We start from the raw sequence: 24,129 nt of genomic DNA, 5'->3' as shown, positions 1-24,129 counted from the left end.
GGAACCTGCATTGACAGCTGAATATCGTGATGCAAGCCCATGAGAGTTCGCCACATCAGATATCCCAGAACATATCTGTTTTTGTTTTCACCTAAAAAAAAGAAAATATTAATGAAAGAAAATATTAATGTTTGATACCAAACGACAAATAATACCGTATATCAGGTTTTTTTCCGCGTGTATCCAATTTCCGCTTTGTTCGCGACGATTTCTGAATCGCGGAAATTATATTAGCGTAAATTTGAAACAAAGTTTTGTTTTTATAATAAAGCTTTTTCTTTCCTTATGAGGTAAACAGGTATGTAAGAGTACAATGAACTGTTTTCAGTAAGTTTATAGTAGAAATTGAGGGATCGGAGGACAAGCGGCAGATAACAGGTTTGTAAGCCTCGTAGTTTATTTAATAATTTGACAAGATAATTGTGATTTAGCTCCATTTCTTTTCTCGCATTCTTTACTGCATTGTTATACACCTGCAATGGTTAAATAATGTCAAACAATAACATAGACAAATTTACAGAGAAATACAAAAACAGTGTTGATATATTATCAAAATGTTTAACTACCTGACGCTCTTTCTCCACCATTAACAAATGTTCAGTGAAAGCCTGCAGATGCTCCTGTTTTTCCTGTTGTCCAGCAGCTGTAGATATGTTGGCCCGATGATTCTCACATTTTGGACAGACTTGATATGGGGACAGCAGTCTCTCCACAGAAGCTTAAATGTTGTAAGACCAACGTGGCGTTTGTTTGCTTCAGTACATGATGTGACGTAGGTTGAATGCAGAGATGACTTGTTACCAGATGACGGCAGAAAGATGTGAGGATGTCCTTGGTTTTTCACATTGAGCTGAGGGAGTCCAAACTCTTCAGCGTAATTCTGGATAAAGTCTATTGCATTTTTCAGGTCATCAAAGCAGAAAGCATTGCTAGAGCGTCTATTCTTGTTTTTGTGCGTTCTTGGTATGCACCCATATTTTTCATGTGGGACACAATATTCTTCACATATTTTGAACCAACACCATATGCAAAAAGAAAAGACCCCCTGCAAATTTCCTTATTCCTGAAGAAGTATGTGTATCTCTTCCTTTTTCTTTCCTTTCCTCTCTGTGTACAGCTATTCGAATTGCACGAAAGTTTCCCCATGATAAACATGTCTCTTTCCTCTCTTGAAAATTCTCTTAATGCCAAGATCGAGCTCTGGATATCATCTAACGGGACACTGTCTAAGCAATTTTTTCCACATGAACAAGATGTCAAAACCTTTTCTTTCAAACTCTGTATATCACTGTTTCCATTACATGATACGTTGTCGTCGTCTTCACTTTCAATCTCTTCGCTATAGTCATCGCCATTACTTTGAGTAAACAGGTCTATTCGTTCTCTTAAAACATCATCATGAACGAGGTTACTGTGTATTAACTCGTCCCTATCCGAATCGCTATCACTTTCTTCATCAGACGGTGCACTTGTCACTTGTCTATGACGAGGGAGGAACTCATCAATCAAGTTGTCTAAAGCCTGTTGATTTTAAAAAGTTTGTTTAGTTCGTGTATTGAAAAATTAAATAAGGATAGTACCCTTTACATAATTCATCGGATTGCCATTAATCAACTGACAGCCCCCCTTTTTTATATATTCTTTGTATCAAAACAATAATATCTTCATAAGAATGAAAGTAAAGCAGTTAACTGATAACGGCATTAATAAGCAGAAAATAGTTGCAAAAGGGAACTTAACTACTTCCACTGCTAAATTTGTCACTATTCATCACGCTGCGACAAGGGCTCGATCCCAGTACCTCTGACATTAGAGATAAGACACATACCACTACGCTATGGGATCTTAGAAGTTACGATAGTAAATATTGTACATATCTATCGAAAGGAATATTTCATGATCGTTGTCATGACAAACTATTCCGCTTTTAAATATATTTACTTTAGCAAGAAGGGAAAATAAATATTTCATACCAAAACATTGCATTAATGACTAAGTCTATAGATGCCGCTAACAATTGCTTAAGCTAAAGTGCGTTACATTACGTGTTGACAGTGCGTACTTTACTTCTTGATCAACATGCATTATTTCAATGACAGCAAAATGTCCCCGATTTCTGCTGTCAAATCCTCTGAACAGAAGGAGCTATTACTTGCTATTTTATTGGAATTGCATTTGTTTGAAATGAGTAATGTTGCTTCTAACGATTTATGTACAGTAAGTTAACGTCTGACAACTATATAGGCGTATAATTATCATATAGGCCCTATACATGTATGTTGTTTTTATGAAGTGTCATATAAAATAAATGCACATGTAATGAAAATAAATAAGTTACCTGTAAATCCATGAAAGTTGGATCGATGGTCACGCTTTTATTTACATTACATATAGATATGATACGATCTTTAACGTTGTGCGTTTTCTTCACCTTTTTCCGGTAAACAAGCAGACGAAACGTCAAGTCTCTGCAGCGTTATTGTGACGTATTTATTCTATGTCACGAAGGTCCCTTTTCGCTTGACGCAACTCATATATGTTCGATCTTGATTTTGCTATCTAACAGCTAATCATGATTTAGAATAGAAAAACAGGGTGTACATTCGAAGGGCCAGATACTATTTTGTTTCCGGGATAAGAGCTTTGTTCAACAAGTGTTTAGCAATTCGTCACCGTTCTTGAGATATCTGAGAGAAAAAAAAAGTTTTAGGGGCCAGTCCCATATCTCCTTATTGGAGCCGCTGAACCAAATTTTCAAGGTTGCATTTTGTAAAGTACATCATTTTGAGCATCTTTTCTTCTATACTGCATTTCAAAATATTTTCCTTTCTGAGATATTGGTGATCAAAATTCTGGAATTTTGGCCCCTATTTACGTATCACATGATAAAATCATTACATTGCTTGGATACATAACTGTAAGATAAACATATATGACTCTATAACCGTTCACAAAATATCCGTCAGTAAAGGGCTACAGATAAAAGACTTTAGAGCCCTTTGGTCCCTTAATTTGAGAGGCCAGCTCCTTTTTCTTGCTATCAAATAAAAGGTCATTTAAATCTGAACACATTTTGTTCAACAATTGTTTAGAAATTCGTTACCGTTCTTGAGATATATGAGAAAGAACATTTTAGGGGCCGAACCCTTAACTCCTTATAGGGGCCGTTTATCGAAATTTTGAAAATTGCATATGATTTGATATATCATTCTGAGTATCTTTTCTTCTATACTGCATTTCAAAATAGTTTTCCTTTCTGAGATATATGTGATCAAAATTCTGGATTTTGGCCCCTAAAAACCCCTAATTACGTAACACATGATAAAATCATAACATTGCTTGGATACATTACTATAAAATAAACATATTTGCTTCTATAACTGTTCACAAAATATCCCTCAGTAAAGAGTTACAGATGAAAGACTTTAGAGCCCTTTGGTCCCCTAATTTGAGGGGCCAGCCCCTTTTTCTTGATATTAAATGAAAGGTCTTGTAAATATAAACTTTTTTTGCATTACATGTGTTAACAAAATATTTTTCAGAAAAGAGATAAACTAAGAAAACCATGAAAAATTACGACGTTTTTTTAGTCTCAATTTTCAGGACCAGGCGAGCTTTAACGCCTTTTGAAAATGACAAATATGAATACCAAATTGCAAATTTACAATTTCTTGTCTACAATCCCTGAAAGTTTGAACTCAATATCTTTTACCGTTAAGGAGGAGATCCCTGGACAAGCCGACCCTCTGAAAATCGCTAAAACGTCATTTTCTCAAGAACAGAAATGACGTCATCAAAATAAAAAAATACATATTAAGTTCGGATTAATATCTATTAGATCTGAAAGTTTCACGAAAATCGGTTCAGCCATTTCCGAGAAATCGAAAAAGAAACCGAATGAAAACTATAAGGTCTTCCGTTGGAAAACGGAAGACCTAAAAAACCTAACAATCATTGTTAGAAACGGAAGACCTAACAATCATCGTTGGAAACGGAAGACCTTAATAAGAAACACTGCAATCACTATAAGGTCTTCCGTTGGAAACGGAAGACCTTAAAAAGTATCCTTAAAATTCCTTCCCGTATGGTTTGAATTTAAACAAAGATCATCGTGAATGATACAGTAGAATGACACACAAAATACTTCCTACAATGTCAGAATTAAGATTGTAAGAATGAAGCTGATTTGAAACATGAAAACATCTTCTTTATGCATGTGACGCCTTTTTAACATCTGCAGGATATAGATGTACTTACCATATAATTATTAACCACTTTATCTATAAGTGTCATGGTTTTCTGTACGCTGAAAACTCATTCGACACTTCAATGTACTCTAGTTTTTTGTGCTTAGCATGTTTTATTTTGTTCCCTAATCATCCAATATATTCATGGGACATTGCATCGAAATGCATAGCTTTTCACAGGATCATCTGACAAGGTATTGCAATAATTGAAGATTTTTATTGATGTACGTACATTTTCACGATGTCTGTGGAGGAATCATCAAAAGACTTAACAACTAACATTAGAATTTTTTTTATAAATTTTATTCTTATTCTACACTCTACATCGTAAAAATGACATATTTTTAGAATATCCAAAAGGAAAATTACACAGACATCGTGGAAATGTATGAACATCAAGGCTTTAATAATTTTTTGCTGTAAAAAAATGTTTTAAAATTCTGAAAGAATCAATTTAAATGCAAAGAAGAATACTTTTTTAACAATTACCTTGGTAAAAATGACGTTTAGAAAAACATTGCTTATAAATCTTATATTTTGTTAAATTCAATCATCAGTTTTTATTTATCAAAAAAATATTTACCAAGCGTTTTCAATTCAATTTGATCACCGATTCTTCTCAATGACTGTAGAATTACACCAAATATATAACACCCCGCATTTTTGAAGCTTAATTTCTGATGATGAGTATTTAATTTGATAGCTACTAGTACTGTATCTTTTCGAGTAAATCACAAGTGTTGCTTTTACTGTACGATGCGTTTAATACTCAGCCCTACAAATTATGTAATAATATTAACACTTTAACGGATACTACATTATTTATCTTAAGACGTCCACATGGAAATGTCGGTTTCAGAAAAATTGTTATAGCATCGTTTTTATATAATGAGGGGTGGCTAACTATAAATAGTTAATCTGATAGAAGTATAACTAAAGGAATTTAATTTCTTACATCATTTGGTTATCTTCGGTATTTTACATATGCATCAGAGAAAATTCATTTTCTAAAGGGGTTGGATATGGTGAAAAATATTACGTTGACAGGGAAAATGAAGTTTTATTGACCTGACACATGAATGTCTAGAACCAATTAGATATTGCATTATATAGAATTAGTATAATGAGGTAGGATAATAATAATTAAATGCTGAAGGACTTTGTATAATTGTTGCAACAAGTCATCTGAAAATGCATAGGTATTTTCTTTTATATTGTTTTAGATTAAATAACTGCAAATTACACTAGAGATATACCCAAATTAAATTTCAACCACAACCTAACCCATTAAAAACGCAAATCAAACATAGCAAAAACACCAACAATGATAATTTTAGCCATGATATTAAATCAATACACTGTTTTAACTTTTATTTCAACCACATGCAATGACTGTTTGGATATTGATTATCAATACCCATTTAGTTGATGTGAATGTTGAAATATTATCATATTACTAGAAAGTAATTTTAAAAAACTACAGTATGAACTAAATGAATAGCTTGCTTTCTTGAAACATCTCTGTTTATTGTAGTTTGGTTACACATCTCAGAAAATTGAATGACAAAATTTTCTAAATAACTCGGAACTAAATGTTTTAAGACGTTTAACATTCGTAGACCCTTTGTTAGTTCCTCATTTTCAAACACAGACAAGAGAACCAAAAAGTAATATATCAAATGATCCAAATCAAGCACATTTTCGAATGGCACATTCAATATAGAGACTTTTGGATAAGCATTTAAAATTTAGTTCTTTAATCATAATATAATAATCCCAATGACTCCCTACTGTACAAAGTTTTTTTTTCGAATAACATAGCAATTATCAGACTCTAGTAGTATTAACATGGTTTCCTTTGAATCTATTCCGTCTTCCAATAAACTAGAGTTATCGGTACTGAAAGAGTTATCTGCCCCTTACAGCAGGTATACTTTACTTCCGGATATTCAATGATAAGTAAGCAGTGCGGGAGTTTACAAATACGTGATCTACATATTTTTGATCAATCGGTAAACATTGCTAATGAAAGACATTTTGATTCTTACTTATCGAACAATTACTCCTTTTGTCGTTTTTCGTCTTGATTATTTTGGTCGGTCTGCTCCCCCTATCATGCACACACTTTTTTAAAAATAGAATGTTTTTAAAACGCAAATTGATATGCAATTGATATGCATTCGTTCGAAATGCCATGCATTCATGAAACATAAATAGACACAGTGAGTTTTGGTATCTCAGCAGGCACCGACGGTCATATATAGGGTTAAGAGGAATGACAGTGTTGAAATAGGAGCTCAGTGCTATATTATATAGATTTCATCGAAATTAGAATTTGTTTTCGGTTAAAAAATAAGACAATCTTTTTTTCAATCAAGCCTTTAATGAGCCTTCTTACTCACACACTTTTTGTAGTTTGTTTGTTTTACTTTAAGTACTTTTATCACTTTTATCATTTATCATATTGCCCTTATATTAATTGAGTTGTACTTTATTTACGTACCATCTGTAGCAAACAATTATATGGTAAAATGTCAGGGAATATTGAAGTTGAATTTAAAAAGAAATGCCCAAGAGCAAATTAATATATTAATATATATATAAATTGATACTAATTAGCCATGCACATGAAAACCATGTTTTAGAATAAAGAAACCTGGATATCTAAGAATGGAATGAACAATTAAAAGAAACAAACGTTAATGCTGTCGATCAAAATCGATCAAAATCGTAATGCAACTTTAAATGAAAACATTTTTGCAAGTTATATGCGAAAACTTACGCAAAAGTTAGGTACATATGTTTTAATCCATTATCCTTAAAATTGAAATAAGTCAATAATTAATCTAAATGAAATCCATCAAGAGGAAGTGTAGTGACGTCCGCCAATGATCAATGCAGATGCGTAGGTATAATGCATCTCATTGTATTTCGACCTACTGATAGAATAAAAAATTCTCCTTAGAGAAGTAGACAGACAAGTCATTATGATTGTTTTGCATGTCCATATCACTGGAAAATATAATGCACATGTATCAGCTGCGCTCTCCTCAAACCACGTATGCACTTCAAGCAATTACATTAAATATTTGTAGATGGCCGGCTCGTAGCCTACATGAGTGGAAGTGCAGCAGAAAGCCCCCTCCTCCACTTTCTTTTTGCAGCAGATAGTTTTCATAAGTTTACACGTTAAAAAGTGTATAAACATGCATTCTCCCCGCCCAACATTTTTTGGGGTACATCATCCATGTAAAAGAATTGAAGTGAATCTGTGAAATGAAGGAAATGAATGGTAAAATCAAAATTATGTTTAAATTTATGCAATACAGTACGCTACACTCCCTCCATCCCCCTCCCCCCACACACAAGGATTAGGATTTTAATGGTTTGTCAATATTGTTTTGATGACCCCCCCCCCCCCCCCTGCACTTTTAAAAACGAAGCCAGTCAAATCTCCGTGATGGTTTTGGAGTGTTACAGCATCCTTTAATTGCACAATTTTCTTTTTGCATTCATTTGACAATTTACATCAATAACCGATCAAACAAGGCAGAAAACGTTTATTATAACCATTTATTAAACCAGTGTACTGGTTAAATAGCGTATACCTGCTCTAATGGAGAGATAACTCGTGTTACGAACGATAACTCTAGGTTATAAAAATCCCAAATATTTCAATTTCAGGGCCATAAATTTGTTTATTATTTATTTTTTGCTTTAGAAAAAATGAATAAATGCGTTTTAATTTTCTATTTGTCAAATAATTGAAAAAGAGTATGAAAGCTTCAAATCTAGAATTTTAGGGGAAATTTGGATTGACAAGCCATAGAGCAAGAGTGCATCGCTTACAAAGATCTTGTAATTAACGCCCACAAAATCTTGCTCTAGTTTTCGATCAATTAACTTAGTTCTTTTAGGCATTCTTTATATATATTTGATTTCAAAAGTAACCCGGACTACTTGAATTGCCTCTCAAAACTATTTTTAACACAATCCTTAGCACCATGAGGTGAAGCAGTGCGGGTTTGTTTACGTAAAAAAAATGGCGAATCGATTTTCACGTGAGTTCAACATGTACTTTATCAATGTTATTATCTGATATTATTTATCAGTTAGAGTGTTAAAGAAAAGGATTTAGGCAAGTATAGAGATGACACTTGTATGAGTACTCTATGGTATTAACTATCTTAATACCGAAAAATGACACATGTAGCAAATTATTCACAAACTAGTTTTTTGCTGTTCATCGTAAATTGCAATTGCAATGTTGTGTATGTTTGTGTGACTCAGCCACTGTAGCTCTGCGGCAAGTCAATCCGAATTTAACCGAAGATCGAGCTACAAATCTGCAGCTTAAGGTAACTTTATAATCGTAACTATCTCTGATGACAGTTGAAAAACAGAACTGATTTCAATTTAATAGACTTAAATTTCATCAATTATAAGCAAAAATATACATGGCATCACACTTTTTGAGATGTCAGATAAACATGAACTAAAGCATAATTAAGCATCAGGATAGCGTACGTTTTTGTAAAGAGAAAAATATTTGAATGCATAAACTTAATAATATTGTCAACCGCCTCGGAAAAGTAAAACTACAAACACATTTTAAAATTAATTGTTGGGATAAGAAAGATTAAAGCATTTTGACATACATTTGAGAGAAAATTCAGAAAAAGAGTTTTTTCTCCTTAGCATAGATGAAATGTATAAAAATGTGAAATTTAGGATAAAATCAAGCTGCAAAAATTTCTGGAACTAAACAGTAATTCTAGTTACTTCCATGTAGTTCTATTCACATAAGATATATAAAACTATCTTACACAAATTTTAAAGAACACTGGATCTACTTTAATCCAATCTAAACATGTATAATAGGTTTATCAATTTTTGCTTAAGCCTGTTTGCATTTGAGCTAGGTTGCATGGTTTAACATCTGGTATGAATGATGGTCGCCATACCATTATTAATATCTCCCAGCGTTATAACGTCCTTGGAACCATTTGACATTAATTTTTGTATTTAGCTTTTCTAATGAGACTCTAAGTTTATAATCTGCGGTTTGGAGATAGTGAAAGTTTCTATAAGGACAGGCATACGTAACCAAGTCAGTCAAAAACATGTTATTACAGAACTTGTGTTAAATTAAAATTGCACTTGACAATCAACCTTACACCCAGTGATGAGCAGGTATATGGTTGCAGAATCAATCCATCAATTAATCAAGAAATTAATCATCAAATTATCAATCAATCAATCAATCAATCAATCAATGAATCAATCAATCAAATATTCCTTTTTTATCATCATAATGTGTAATTTGAAAATAAAAACACGGGAATATGCATACCTGAATCTTTTTAATATAAAGTTATTTTTCCTAGAGAATTAAATGAGACATTCAGACATTGATATTGTTAAACCACCATGTGTATGACTTCCATGAACCTGCTAGACCTTTGTCTACATTAATTTTATGAGATTGGTTTGAAATAACTGTCTCTAAAGAACAAGTTGTCTGCCTTTTAAGATTCAATCAATATAAAAATTCTACACTGCATACATATTTTGATATGGGCAAGTATATCCCATACTTACCAAATTCTTTGTAAAAATAATCACTCGTTAGTTGATTTAAAGGTTTAACCGTGTTTTACGCAAATAAATATAATCATACTCTAGTCCTAAAAACGCCCTATTATACATAAATGTGTAATAATCTTCTGGACATTTTTTAAACCTCAATTTATTTTTTTTCCATTCGATTTCATTCAAATTTTCAGGGTATATTGTAAATCAAATTTAGTTTCCAATGAACAAAAAAAATGAAATCGCAACTTCTGGTTTTGAGTTATTTCCCTTTTTCTAAAATTTTAGGGATATAATAATTCAAAGTTAAAAATCTTTAATATTGACACTTTGAATGTTGTCCTCTGATTTTTGTAATTAGTTTGTTTCCAATTATACCACTCGAATTATTAAATCAAAATCTATGTTTTAAAAAAAGCTAAATTTTACTCATGTTTTAGCTTGAAAACTTTTTAGTTTGAAATATTTCCTAAATACATATAGAACAAAAGTTGTGCATGATTTTAAGGGCTTTCATTTGAGACCATACAAAAGGGACTTGCCCCTTAAAAAAGGAATGTACGCGACTGGAAAGTCTTTGCTTTTTAACTAAAAAACGGTAAATATACCGATAATGCTGTCGCTGAAAATGTTGTTCTTCATAATCTAATCAAATTAAAATTTAGTATTGTTTGGATATTGCAGTGGTTTTCTTTAATTAATTTAGCACAAGTAGTAAAAACAAAACGAATGAGAATAAGAATATAAGCATACAAATACTGCAACATTTAAGAACGTAAGCTTAGACTACTCTTACATGTAGGTTGAAGCACGTGAAGTTTATGTATGTCACCGTCGGACGTTTATCATTTAGGCACTGTATATGAATGTCCCCTCTTTGTTTTTTTAACAAATCCTTAGAGATCTTTATATTTCTGTATTTTCACTTAGTTAGCATTTTATATGTTCCTGCGATGCCCCAGCGTGCGACGACATGTATTAACACGGTCTTTATTAATGCATTTAGATATTATCAACAATTATCATACATGTATATAATTAAAATATAAATAAAAAATATCAAACATACATTCTGTTACAATCGACCTACATACCCATAACTTTTGTGTACACTATCACGTAACTCATCCTTCGAACATTGGCCAAGGAGATCCATCGCGTAGAAACTGGCGATCTGCGGTCATCTAAATTGCATAATCCTAAACAATGCTTAAACAAATGATACAAACATGGATTCATGTTACAAATACCTCACCCCTCTAAATCTGCACATTTTAGATTTTTACGGAAGTGTAGTGTCTTGATATATATTTATGATAAAACAGTAGAAAGCACAAAACAAACAAAAGAAAAACATGGAATGGGCGTCGAGTTTACTTTTTACACACGTTAACCAAAAAATCCGACTTAATATGCCACTTTGTCATATTTATTTCAATTAAAATGAAAATAAAAATCGTAACACCATTTTCTTCCGCATTTTTAATAAAAGTTTCTCCCGTTTTTTTTCAGAATACGTAAGTCAACTTTTTTCCGAGAGAATTACTTTTGATCTGATAAAGAAGAAAAAACTGACATAAAAATAAGGATTTTGTGTATTATTGCATCGTCGAGAGAAGTGAAATTCATTTTAGGGAGTTGATTTTAATCAACTCTCCTATGCAGTTACTCTGGCAAATCAAAACTGAAACAGTGTTTGGACCTAAGCACAAATCATCACCGCCGACAAGAGTTAGTTCTTGAAAATAATCGATAAATTCGATGTAATGTACGCTGAAGCATTTTTATTAAAAAGGAAACTTATTTATAAATACCTAAGACATAGTCAGATTTTAAATAGTACGAACAATTTAAAAGTTTTTTGCAGTCGTATGTATTCCTACGCCAGAGTTCAATATAGTCTCGTTCAACCATCGGCTGTCTCCGTACATCTCCGACAAGCAAAGAGTCAGTCTATATTTAGAGGTCGCATCATCAAGCTATCACGTGACCTGGTATCTCTTACTTGTCGGAGATTAACGGAGACAGCCGAGCATCTGGTTTAACGAGACTAGAGTTCATTATTGGTTGGATTCATACACTTTTTGAAATATTTCGAATACCGATTCATAGTTTGATGAAATCAATTATATTTTTAGATATTACACAACATGATTCATAAGAGGTTTTCTCGAAATTCTTCTCGAAAAGTCCGAGAATCCATATTATAAAAATGTGCGTAATTCAAATAGAGATTATAAACTATTTGCCAAGCAAAATAACATATCGTTGATTTTAAGATAAATAATAATCGATAAAATCAACTCCCGTCAGTACTTCAGTACTTTGATTGTAAATAAGGTTATTCAATACCAAGTCACATAACGGTGTCTCTATGAATTAGCACCATCTGGTGTAAAATTTAGACGCTCACTTTGGCATAAACTCCCCGCTGGTTTTTGGTAGCTAATAATTATTTTGAATGTCCAAGTCTACATGTGTAATTAGATAATATCAGACGAAACACACTTCTGTATAGAAATGTTCAGAGATGCCATCAATTTTGACTGATTACTAAATTTTGAATGCACGCAACAATTTCAAACTTGCACAAATTTGGAAAGATTAAAATACAGAAGTTTTCTTAAAGAAACGGTTACGTGTTTTGTATGCAGATTCATTTTTAAAGGAAATACAATTTCTGACATGAATCACGAGTACATGTATATAACAATGCTTGCTACCTGCCATTAAAATTCTAATTGTTTTAAGATTTTCTGAAACGATTAAACAAATTGTGTTCGACAAAAAGTTTTCCTAAACATTTTCAAGAGGTCTGTTACAAAACATGTTTTCATACATGCTTTCAATCATACATGTAACACATTTTTTAACGAAAGCAGAACTGAAAGTTTAGTCTTTAATTTATAATCGTTTGACGCATAATGATATGCGAGTGATCTACGGCATAATTACTGTGTACTTTGTAGGATGGCGTTTGTTTTACTAAATGACTACCAACAGAAAATTGTATGATTTGAAGTTGTTATCAAAAGATACAACGATTTCTATTTACATTAATTGAATTTACGGAGCACCATTTCATATTTCCACGACGTCAGGTGACGTCAAACTATTAAAAGGCAATTTAACTTGTCACCCTTTTACAAAGTAAACACCTTTTAGTTCACACACTTTTTATGTCATTAACCCATTAATAAAACGCATGTTCACACCATTATTTTCAATTTTTTTTTAATAATGTCTTTTGTGTCATCGTAGATCAATTAGGTCCGAGAATCTCTGTCCACGCAGTTTTGACTTAAGATAAGGAAATAAAGCGGACTCAATAGGTGCAAGGTCCTGGCTGTATGGGGGTTGGGGTGCTGCAAGAGCTCAAGATATCAGTATTTCCATTTTCCATTGGTCGTCCATATCTGGCGATAAAACAGTCAGAAATTCTTCAAGTTGATTGAAACATTCACAAAATGACCTTCATAACTTATTGTGATCTGAAATGAAAAATTGTTAATTCTTATGCGCTTAAACTGTACATTTTCTTAAAAGGGAAAAATGCGTACAAAATATAAAACAATTAAAAACTGACATGCCTCTATCCGTGAAGCACATATTATCAAAATAATTAATCTGTATAATTTTTAAGGTCCATCTAAATTAAACAAATCTTTACATGTTTCATAGAAAATACGGCAAGATTAAGTATGAAAAATTTCGCTGGTATCATGCGAATAGTCCACTCACAATCGAACTTGTCTGCGAACAACCCTCGTGTATTTTCAACTCGCAGAATCAAGAAAAGACCTACTCGTTGCTTTGCAACGAACTCTGCTCTAGTTTTTTAAAAATAATACCTTTTTGTATATAATAGTCATAATTATGAAAATGATAAAGTTCTATAGCTAACCTGGAACCATTTGGCAATTTATAATGTATATATTTTTTCAATCATAGGTGTTAATGTTATACTTAACCTAATAACCTGCGCATTAGAGAGAGATCAATGTGATTTTATTATTATGACATATATTTACAATTATTGGTCAATAGCACTTAATTATACACTTCCGTACATTAGATATGAAAATTATCTTTATACATGGGTAATTGGTTTTACCTCTCTTGCAAGTGAATTCTTTCAAGAACATTGCTTGTAACTGAGAGTATCAAAAGCATTGCACTACAATTAAAATGTACAGTGATATAAAATCGTTATTCATGGAATTTTGATTGTTTAAATATGTTGCATTGCAAAATTTATCTGAAGTTAATATTAATTAAACTGTTTTTCTTTACTTTCAGCTAGTGGCACCGAAGTTCATGGTCATTGCTCAATATGCAAACTGAAAGATACATCTGGACGTCATTTGTTACAGTTTTAGGGCTCTCTTTCTTAGTGTTTTGTTCCAATCTTACTTTGTTGACATCTGAGCAAGAAGAAGATAACAACATATGCCAAAAATACCCAAAGAGTTTAGGTAATTCTCCCATTTTGCGGTTCATTTTTATAATGAGTTAGGGGCTATATACCTAAACAATAATGTTATTTTTTTTTATAAGAAAGTATAATGCTTATGAATTCAAATCCTTTATGGTTGTTACCTACACAGTAATTTTTTTGGTAGTACTTAAATCTTGATTTTCATTAATTTATCGAATACCCAAAACTAAATAAATCTTTTCAGTATTCTGTACCCTTTGGGAATGATAAATACCGGCAAATGTAATATGTGTCTTACGGTTATGGATATAACACAACAATTAACTTTATTTTCAACTGATTTTCAGACTAAAGAAAAAAAATTCAAGTGACCCATTAAACTCTTGTATTTTTTCCTGATATATACATATTTTAACATTTTGAGAATGACTCTATTCAAGTAAGCAATTATTTAATCACACATTAATATGGTAGAAAAATTACAACGTTTAATTGCATGGTTACTTGTTATTATTTTGTTTTTGTTTTTTGTTTTTTTTGGGGGGGGGGTACTTGTATCCAACTTGTGTCTAAACTACAATGCTGTTATGGAAATACTCTGAAATGATGTAGGTTTTAAATTGTTAAAACCTCTTTGCTTGCTCAATGATATCATAGATTACAAAAAGTTTAAAGACATAACTTATAAACCAAAGCAACCAACCTTCTCAATTTATTCGCAGTAGGCACGATTTACCCTAATCTTACGGATACATCCTATGAAGACATGGAGTTCAGATTTACATGGGTGCAAACAGGAGGCCACCATACACCCACAAGATGCAAACCTAGGGAACGGGTAGCCATTTTAATTCCATTCCGCAATCGGAATAACCATTTAAGGATATTGCTGAACAATTTACATCCAATATTATATCGTCAGCAACTAGAGTATTCCATATATGTTTTGAAACAGGTAAGCAAGAAAGACATTTTATTTTCAATCAAATATATTGTTTACATTTTTAGACAAATGTGTAAAAAGTGAATTAAAATAAGATATGACGTATTTACCATACCTTTATAATATTTTAGAAGGATTTGGATAGGTGCAGTGTACTCATTTTATCTTTTTGTTTCAAGGCTGACGAAAAGCCTTTCAACAAGGGAATGCTGTTCAATATTGGATACCTAGAGGCAAAAAAAGATAACCATACTTGTTTTGTCTTCCATGATGTTGATCTAATTCCTGAGAATGACAATATACTATATGGATGTGTAAGAAGTCCCATGCATTTGTCAAGAGCAGTAAATACGTTAAACTACAAGTAAATAATTGTCATAAAGAATTTTTTATGCGTATCTTGGCGATTTAATTTAACATTATATCTAGCTTACCTCAACAAGGCTAATAAATAACGTCCATTGTTAAAGGTTTTTTGCTGCAGTGTTATTTTTGTGCTACTCTTTTTCCTGTATCAAACAGAAATGCATGTTTTTAATTTAAAGCGGAATATATCAAATGCTGCTATCATTCAAATGTTGATTGATAAATAAGCCATATTTTGAAGCAGGTTTTAATACCAACCATTTAGCTGTACCATCAAACCAACATGCATGAATGCATGAATGGTGCATGAAAAGATGCATGAAACAAGTTAGGTTTGGCCATTTTCTGTGAATACCTAAGGTGAACATGTTTAATTTCAAAGCAGGTGCAATTATAGAACTACAAGATTCACCTCAATCGTAACTGCATTGACCATGCATGTATTAGTTACATTTACACTAGGCAACCTTCGAATTATGCTTATCATCCTCTCAGAGTGTAAACTGTATTTTCTGAAATCTTAAGTAACAAGTTGTAAATGTTGTTTTGGAAAAGGTCCATTTGAATGTACTAAGAGGCATACAGTGTCTGTTTTAAGTGTTAGGGTGGTAGGAGATGCATTGCATAATGGTAATTAGAATGCTAAAATGAGGGATGAATAAAATAAAATTATGTTTTTGAAGCCAGCCAAGGTTTTTAAGAATTATAATATACTTAATCATATTTGTGCTATAAATGTTACTACTTAAGAAATTGCTATGTTTAACAAATCACGCCTCAAATGATAATTAATTAGTTAACCTGCGATGGACTGGTGTCCCATTCAGGGGGAGTCAATGACTCTCATCCGCTTAGCACCGCGGATACAGGGGATAAGCTATTGCGCCTTATGGCACGGAGAAAGATCTTAATATACATAACATTTACGAATGCTCCAAACGCTACCAGTGACAAACATTCACTTAAATTCAAAAATAATTTGTTGAAATTGTAAGGTTTTAAGGCAAACAACTCTAGGTAGGACCGTTTCAACAGTGTAATTATCGTGTAATCATGGCTTATAATGCATATCATGAAACAAATCTCAATCAATTAAAGCAGTACATGCATATCTTATAAATTAAAATTAAAAAATTATTTGGATGTAATTTTACAAAGCACTATCTATATTTTCATGAGAGGGGAAAAGATAAGGACTAAACAAAACTTTTAATAAATGACATTTTTTAAACTACTAGTATGATGCAATTTTCGTTATTGTTTAGATTACCTGACAAACGTTTGTTGGGAGGTGTCACTGCCTGGAAAACAAAAGAGTTTGAGCAGGTCAATGGCTGGTCCAATCTGTTTGTGAACTGGGGCGGTGAAGATGATGATATGAGCTACAGGTTTGTTTTCTTTTTTTTTTCCTTTCATATATCTTTCTGTGTTATAGTTTTCATAAAGTTTTAGAATATATTACTTCTTATGTCTTGGTTACATGCATTTGGCTAATGTGTGTGTCAACATTACTTACCATATGCATATTGTTTGTCTTTGAATCATGATACATGTCTATATATGAATTTATAAATTGAACTTAACTATATCATTGACTATGCAAAAAATGTTACAAGTCAGAGGCCATCATGATGTTCATTTAAAATTGTATATCAACTATGTATGTAAATATTTGTATTATTATAATGTTAGCGGTCAATTAATTGTTTTCGACAATTCCTTTCAGACGTTACAAAGCGGACAAACAACTCATTCTTTCAGTTACATTATCTGTTTTCTTGCATTTTTCATAGTAAGAGTTTAAATTTTTTTTCCAGAACAATAGCAAATAAATTGTCGATCTTTCGTTTTCGGAACTCTCTGGCAAGATACAAAATGTTAAAGCACAGAAGAACCCCTGTTAACACAGCGAGGTATTTTATCTATTGTTAAGCATCTTCACGTGCTTACCTCAACATTTATAGTTCTCCATCAGTATGCGTCAGCATCGAGATCACGTGAGATTGCAAAGCTATTCCCAGAATTCAATGCGAAGTTTGACCCAGATTTGATCAGTCGTGGAATTTTATGCTCTGTAATTTAAATTTGTTTTGTGACCGTTTTTTAGTACATTTAGCGTTTCTCGTTGGATAGTGAATTGGTGCAGAACATTTGCGGTAAATTTGAAAGGAGTTTTTAGATGTAAACTGTTTTATCGTGCGTTTTTACGATATGGATATGGACATGATGGACGAGGAGCGTCCCTCAGGCTCCGACGCCATTTTGGGGGATTTTCTAACCCAAGTCATTGAACAGTCGGAAACGCATCATGATCAAGATGCGCATACAAGTGCAAAGCATTCTCGTAAGCGAGATGCGCTTGAACATAATTCGTCACCAAATGCCCATAAGTGGGTGGACGATGATTCTTCGAGACCAAGATCTAAAGAAGAAGATTACGTAACTACACAAGATAAAATGTGCAGCGAACAAGATACTGTGTATAACACCGAATTTGTTACCGAATCGATGTTCAAAAGATTCATGGTAGATCAAAATTCGGCTATGATGGCCATGAAGAAATCTTTGGATGCAATAAATAATTTGATTTATGTGCAAGCAGAATCGGCTGATGATAGTGATTCTGAATCGGTTGGAAAACATAGTACAACTAAAAGAAAGGCCGACAACGTTTCTAATAACGCGGCAAAAAAGGCCAAGATAAGCTGCGAGTCGACCGCGCATGGAAAATTACCCGCTGTCAGTCAAAAGGAGGCGGGGCCTTCAGACTTGGGCGGACATGACGTAGAGGTAAACAAAAATGGCGGCTCGGATAAACATGACGAAGATTTCTTCGCTGTTTCCAACTACATTGTTGAGGAAAAAACTTCCGATGCCGTGACAACAAAATTGGCAGACTTAGTAAATAAGCTGTTAGTCAACAAATTAGAAGATTCGAAGAAAAATGACTTGTTTGATAAACATTTACGGCCAGAAAACTGCAAGTTGGAATTTCCTCGAGTGAATGATTTCGTTTGGAACTATTGTATGAACGAAACTACGAGGTCGACGGACGTAAAGGTTCATAAGATCCAGAAAACCCTATTGAAAGGACTTGGTCCCGTAATCAAGGTGGTGGATAGTTTGCTGAAACCTAACAATGAATTTGACAAAAACAAAGCAGCCAAAGATCTGCTCGATGGTGTGGCCTTGTTGGCCTCTAGTAACACTGAACTTTCTTTGCACAGAAAAGCATGTATAAAAAATAACATGAAACCAGAATACAAAAAACTGTGCACTAGTCAGACTGATATAACGGCATACTTGTTTGGTGATGACGTGGTGGAAAAAATGAAAAACATCACGGAATACAACAAAATGGCTAACAAGGTAGCTTATGATGACAAAACTTCCAAAACTAGAATGAAGTTCAATCCTCGTCTGAAGTTCAGAGAAAGATCCAAACCTAATTTTTTAGGGAGAGGACCCCAGCATTACCAGCTGGGGCATTACAACCGGAACTACCACCACAGCAATCACGAAACAAAGAAGAACTACAACAAGAAACCCGTGTCCCACCAAAAGTAGAGAAGGTAGGTGACATTCAACATGCCGGACGGATTAGTCAATTTCTATCAGCGTGGAAAACTATCACACATGACAGATACATCCTTAATGCTGTTAAAGGATATTCATTAGAATTTACTTCAGTACCTGTTCAATATTCAGTGAGAGAAACTAAACTCAACTCTGCAGAGGCTGTGGCTCTAGACAGAGAGTTCTTAAAGTTAATGGCGAAAGGGGTAGTGGAGAAAGCTTCACACTCTGATGATGAGTATATATCATCTGTGTTTTTACGTCCTAAAAAGGATGGCAGCTATCGTGTTATCTTGAATTTAAAACAACTGAATGAAAACATTGAGTATGCTCATTTTAAAATGGAAACACTGTGTACAGCTTTAAGATTGATTCAACCGGGATGTTATATGGGTTCTGTGGATCTAAGTGATGCATATTATACTGTGAATGTAGCCTATCCTGACAGAAAATATTTAAGATTCATTTGGAAAGGAACTCTTTATCAGTACACATGTTTACCAAATGGTCTGTCAAGTGCACCCAGACTATTCACTAAGCTCCTAAAACCAGTATATGCTTCACTTAGATCTAAAGGACATGTGTCTGTTGCATACATTGATGATTCCTATTTACAAGGAGAAACTTATGAACAGTGTTTAAAAAACATACAAGACACAATAGATCTATTTGAACAATTGGGATTTAAGATCAATAAAGAAAAATCAGTGGTGGTACCTACACACGAAATTGTATTTTTAGGATTTGTTTTGAATTCTAAATCAATGACAATCAGTCTTACTCCGGAAAAGATAAAGAAATTCAAAAATCTTTATCACAATTTTTGTTCAAATAAATCACACTCAATTAGACAAGTGGCAGAACTAGTGGGAGTCCTTATTTCATCTTCAGTAGCAATTCCTTTAGGATTGTTACATACCAAACTACTTGAAAAAGAAAAAGCTATAGCCCTTAAATGTAACAAGGGAAACTTTGATTCAAAAATGACACTGTCGGCAGAGGCGCTTCAAGACTTAAAATGGTGGTCAATACAAATAAATAGTGGCATCAAGGCTCCAATTCGACAGAAAAGTATCCAAGCGACACTAACCACTGATGCATCAGGAATAGGTTGGGGGGCAGAATACAATGGTGTCTCTACAGCGGGACATTGGTCCATTGAAGAAAAACAGTACTTGCCCAACATTAACTATTTGGAATTACATGCAGTTTTTCTTGGACTACAAAGTTTTCATGCTGAGTTGTGTAATAAACATGTAAAAATTTATTGTGACAATTCCACAACAGTGGCATATATTAACAATATGGGTGGTACAAAATCAACAGCATGTAATTATAAAGCTAGAGAAATATGGATTTTTGTGCAAAGAAATAATATGTGGTTAACAGCTGTACATTTACCAGGTGTTGATAATGTAGTGGCAGACAGGGAGAGTAGAATGATTCGAGATGAAACAGAATGGATGTTGAATGAAAAACTTTTTAAAACTATAACTAGTGTATATTTTAAACCACATATTGATTTATTTGCATCTCGACTTAACAAACAGTTAGAATGTTTTGTAAGTTGGAAAAATGAATCTGGAGCATCTTTTGTTGATGCATTCACTATTTCTTGGACTAATTTGTCTTTTTATGCTTTTCCTCCGTTTAGCATTATCGACCGAGTATGTCAAAAAATCCTGATGGACAAAGCAGAAGGCCTCTTGGTTACACTTCTATGGGACACACAGAACTGGTACCCAATCATCTTGAGAATGTGTGTGAAACCTCCACTTGCTCTGAAGCCATCCAAAACAATGCTGCAGTTGAAAAACAGTCCTACACAAGTGCACCCTCTGGCCCGAAAACTTCATTTGATGGTGTGCCATGTTTCAGGGAAAATTTCAAGAAACTTGATTTATCGGAAAGATCAATTTCAGTTCTTATGAAATCATGGAGAGGCTCCACATGTAAACAATACAATGTGTACATTAAGAAGTGGTTTCAATATTCAAGTCAAGTTCAGTGTAACAGTTGTATACCTACTATTTCTAATGTGTTAGATTTTTTAGCATCACTTATGACAGAGGGTTGTGGTTATAGTGCTATAAACACAGCCAGATCAGCACTGTCAGGTTTCATTATTGTAGATAATCTCCCTGTAGGCCAACATCCTTTAGTGAAAAGATTCTTGAGAGGTGTATTCAATATTAAACCTTGTTTGCCTAGATATGGTACTACTTGGGATGTAAATATAGTGTTAGAATACCTTAGTTTGTTAGAAAATGAGAGTTTGTCCTTACCATATATGACCTCTAAGTTGACTATGTTATTAGCTTTAGTTTCAGGACAACGTTGTCAGTCCTTAGCTTGTTTAGATATAAGAGATATGTATATAGAGGATGATTGTATAGTATTTAGGTTTAATGTGTTACTCAAGCAAACAAGACCATCTTTTCAAGTTGCGCCTTTAGTGTTAAGAAAGTTTTCAGATAGTCCACCTCTGTGTGTATATTCACTGTTGAAACTGTACTTAAAAACAACAGCAGATATTAGAGGAGATACAACTAAGTTATTGTTGATGATTAGAAAGCCACATAATGCTGTAACTAGTCAAACGGTAGCTCGCTGGATCAAAAAAGTGATGACAGACGCTGGCATAGACACGAACATTTTTAGTGCACATAGCACACGCTCCGCTGCCACTAGTGCTGCAAAGTCTGTGGGAATGTCGCTCACCGGTATCATGAATGCTGCAGGATGGTCTAACTCAGGAACATTTCATAAGTTTTACCACAGAACTGTAAATAGTGATAATTTTGGACTGTCAGTTTTATCCAAATATTCCACAAGTGACAATTCAACCCAATAGGTTGAAAATGTTTGTTTTAATAAATTTGGTAAATTAAAAAATTTGTTAATGCTTTCAGTAGAAATTAGGACATTATTGCTAAGTCCATTTCTCATATTTAGTGCTGTGACCACACTTTAAATCTCTCACGTGATCTCGATGCTGACGCATACTGATGGAGAATTTAAAAATTAAACGATACTTACAAAGTAGAAGTTTGATTGTAATTCTCCGAAGTATGCGTCAGTATTAGAGATCAGGTGCCACACCGCACCCACCCTGTATTGAGAGTCTCTGTTTGTGGCCTCAGCACCTTTTAAGATTGAATTCTGGGAATAGCTTTGCAATCTCACCTGATCTCTAATACTGACGCATACTTCGGAGAATTACAATCAAACTTCTACTTTGTAAGTATCGTTTAATTTTTAAATTTTCCATAGTAATCAAATCAAATTATTTTTCTCTTTTGTAGACACACACAATTAAAGGACAGCTACACTCGGTATAAGATTGATGGTTTGTCATCATTGGTATATCAAAGTCCTAGAATCCAACGTTATAACTTATTCACAATGGTGTCAATAGATACGTGAAAATCCTGTTCTGAAATGTTTTCAACTAGCATCCTTACATTTAAGATAGATAAAAGTTGTACAGCTTGAGAATGCTCATCTGGGCTTTTTTTTTAAAGAAGGCATGATGGCTTGGTATTAAAAAAAGATTGATTGTAAACTGCCTTTCATGATTTTTCACTAAAAGCCTTGTAAGCCATGAAAACGAAATACATATGTAGACCTTTTTGATTTGAGCGTATGTTACTCTGTTTTTATAAACTTGATTTTAATTATCTGATGAAGAAATAGAAAGCAATGTAGTCTTGTTTATTTGTCATTTCATTGTGTTTGTGAGATATTGGTGTGGCAAACGCTAAAAATGTAAGTACTTGTTACTTACAAATACGATCTAATGTATGGAAATTTAGATGTGTATAATACTGAAAAACATTATGTAGAACTGTTACTAACAGCGCTGTATAAATTTGATTTTCTTTCTAAACTGTACCTGTGGTTACCATTCCGTTAAGATAGTTTAACATGGTAATGTCTTGATAGAGATGAGATTGAAAACGCGATAGATGAACAGCAGACAAAGGCAGACAATTGACATCATTTAAATAGTATGCTTGGACACACAGTATGATGCTATGGTATATAACAGTCGATTGGCTCTTACAGTGGGTCGTAAATATGTATGTTAACCATCAAAACAGCACCTTATATTGTATCTAACCTCTTATGTAAAGTTTGTAAGGATCATATTGTTTAATCTGCATTGATGCGAAATCAAATCAATTTCTTAAATTTACAAGAAAAACGTGTTTGGTTGGTTGTGAAATTTACAAAATAACACCAAAAAAAATAATAACCAAAAAAAAAATTATATTCGGTAGTTTCACATTGTTTTGACTTACAGAGCGTACGCTTGGCAAACTCAAAGTATTTTTAGAATTTTTAAATGAAATGATCGGGTTTTAACAGATATGAATGATTCTCCAGAACATTGAGCACAATGAAATATATACTCCTCTATTTGTCCCGATATGTTGCATCATGCTGCTTTGATCAAACTTATGACCATTGTTGTTTAGGTGAGCGATGTGGCCACACGAACTGTTGTTTAAAAATGATATTGTAGTGTGTACAATTAACTTATAGGGTGGTATATTAATTTTTTTTTCATAAGATTCTATTCATAAAGCGTATATTCTTAGGATTTCAACACTTATATGTGTTGCTCATTATCTATATTTCACAAATCATCATAATAAACTATATAAAACTTTTTAAAGATAGCATTTGTTATTAAAAAAGTATATAACTCCAGATTAAGATCGTTATGCTAATATGTGGGTTTACGCCAACTAAATGTTTCATCAAAAATACACAGTTAGTTATACTTAATTACATGTAGCAATCAAGAACTTGAACAGTAACTCTTTTACTCTAACAGTCCCCTGTAAACTTGTTGCGATAACAGCTTTTTACTGCGATTTTTTAAGGATTTTTCACCAAACTTTAATTTGTTCATTTATACACGATTGCATAAAATACACAATACTTTAAGAAATTGTTGA

The 24,129-nt window shown here is 33.1% G+C and overlaps 2 protein-coding genes and 1 pseudogene across 4 annotated transcripts; 2 read left to right on the top strand and 1 right to left on the bottom strand.

The window, feature by feature from the left end:
- Positions 1-55: 55 nt before the first annotated feature.
- Positions 56-1,738, bottom strand: LOC128180869 (uncharacterized; annotated as a pseudogene).
- Positions 284-23,703, top strand: LOC128180866 (beta-1,4-N-acetylgalactosaminyltransferase bre-4-like). Of its 3 annotated transcripts, none has more exons than XM_052849029.1 (7): positions 284-378; positions 14,139-14,314; positions 15,000-15,232; positions 15,400-15,584; positions 16,852-16,974; positions 17,404-17,499; positions 22,468-23,703. In XM_052849029.1, the coding sequence occupies exons 2-7, from the start codon at positions 14,173-14,175 to the stop codon at positions 22,586-22,588; spliced, it is 900 nt and encodes a 299-aa protein (XP_052704989.1). In that variant the 5' UTR covers positions 284-378; positions 14,139-14,172; the 3' UTR covers positions 22,589-23,703. The 3 variants fall into 3 exon arrangements, with proteins under 3 accessions (XP_052704989.1, XP_052704990.1, XP_052704991.1); XM_052849030.1 differs by lacking the exon at positions 284-378 and adding an exon at positions 4,314-4,441; XM_052849031.1 differs by lacking the exon at positions 284-378 and adding an exon at positions 8,239-8,308.
- LOC128180865 (uncharacterized) lies at positions 17,572-20,935 on the top strand. The gene is made up of 2 exons (XM_052849028.1): positions 17,572-19,158; positions 20,817-20,935. Exon 1 carries the CDS (start codon positions 17,798-17,800, stop codon positions 19,151-19,153), a length of 1,356 nt encoding a protein of 451 aa, XP_052704988.1. The 5' UTR covers positions 17,572-17,797; the 3' UTR covers positions 19,154-19,158; positions 20,817-20,935.
- Positions 23,704-24,129: the final 426 nt, after the last annotated feature.

Source organism: Crassostrea angulata, chromosome 4, assembly GCF_025612915.1.
Source record: "Crassostrea angulata isolate pt1a10 chromosome 4, ASM2561291v2, whole genome shotgun sequence".
NCBI lineage: Eukaryota > Metazoa > Mollusca > Bivalvia > Ostreida > Ostreidae > Magallana > Magallana angulata.
The sequence above is the reverse complement of the archived record's forward strand: the minus strand, read 5'-3'. Positions and strand labels throughout refer to the sequence as shown.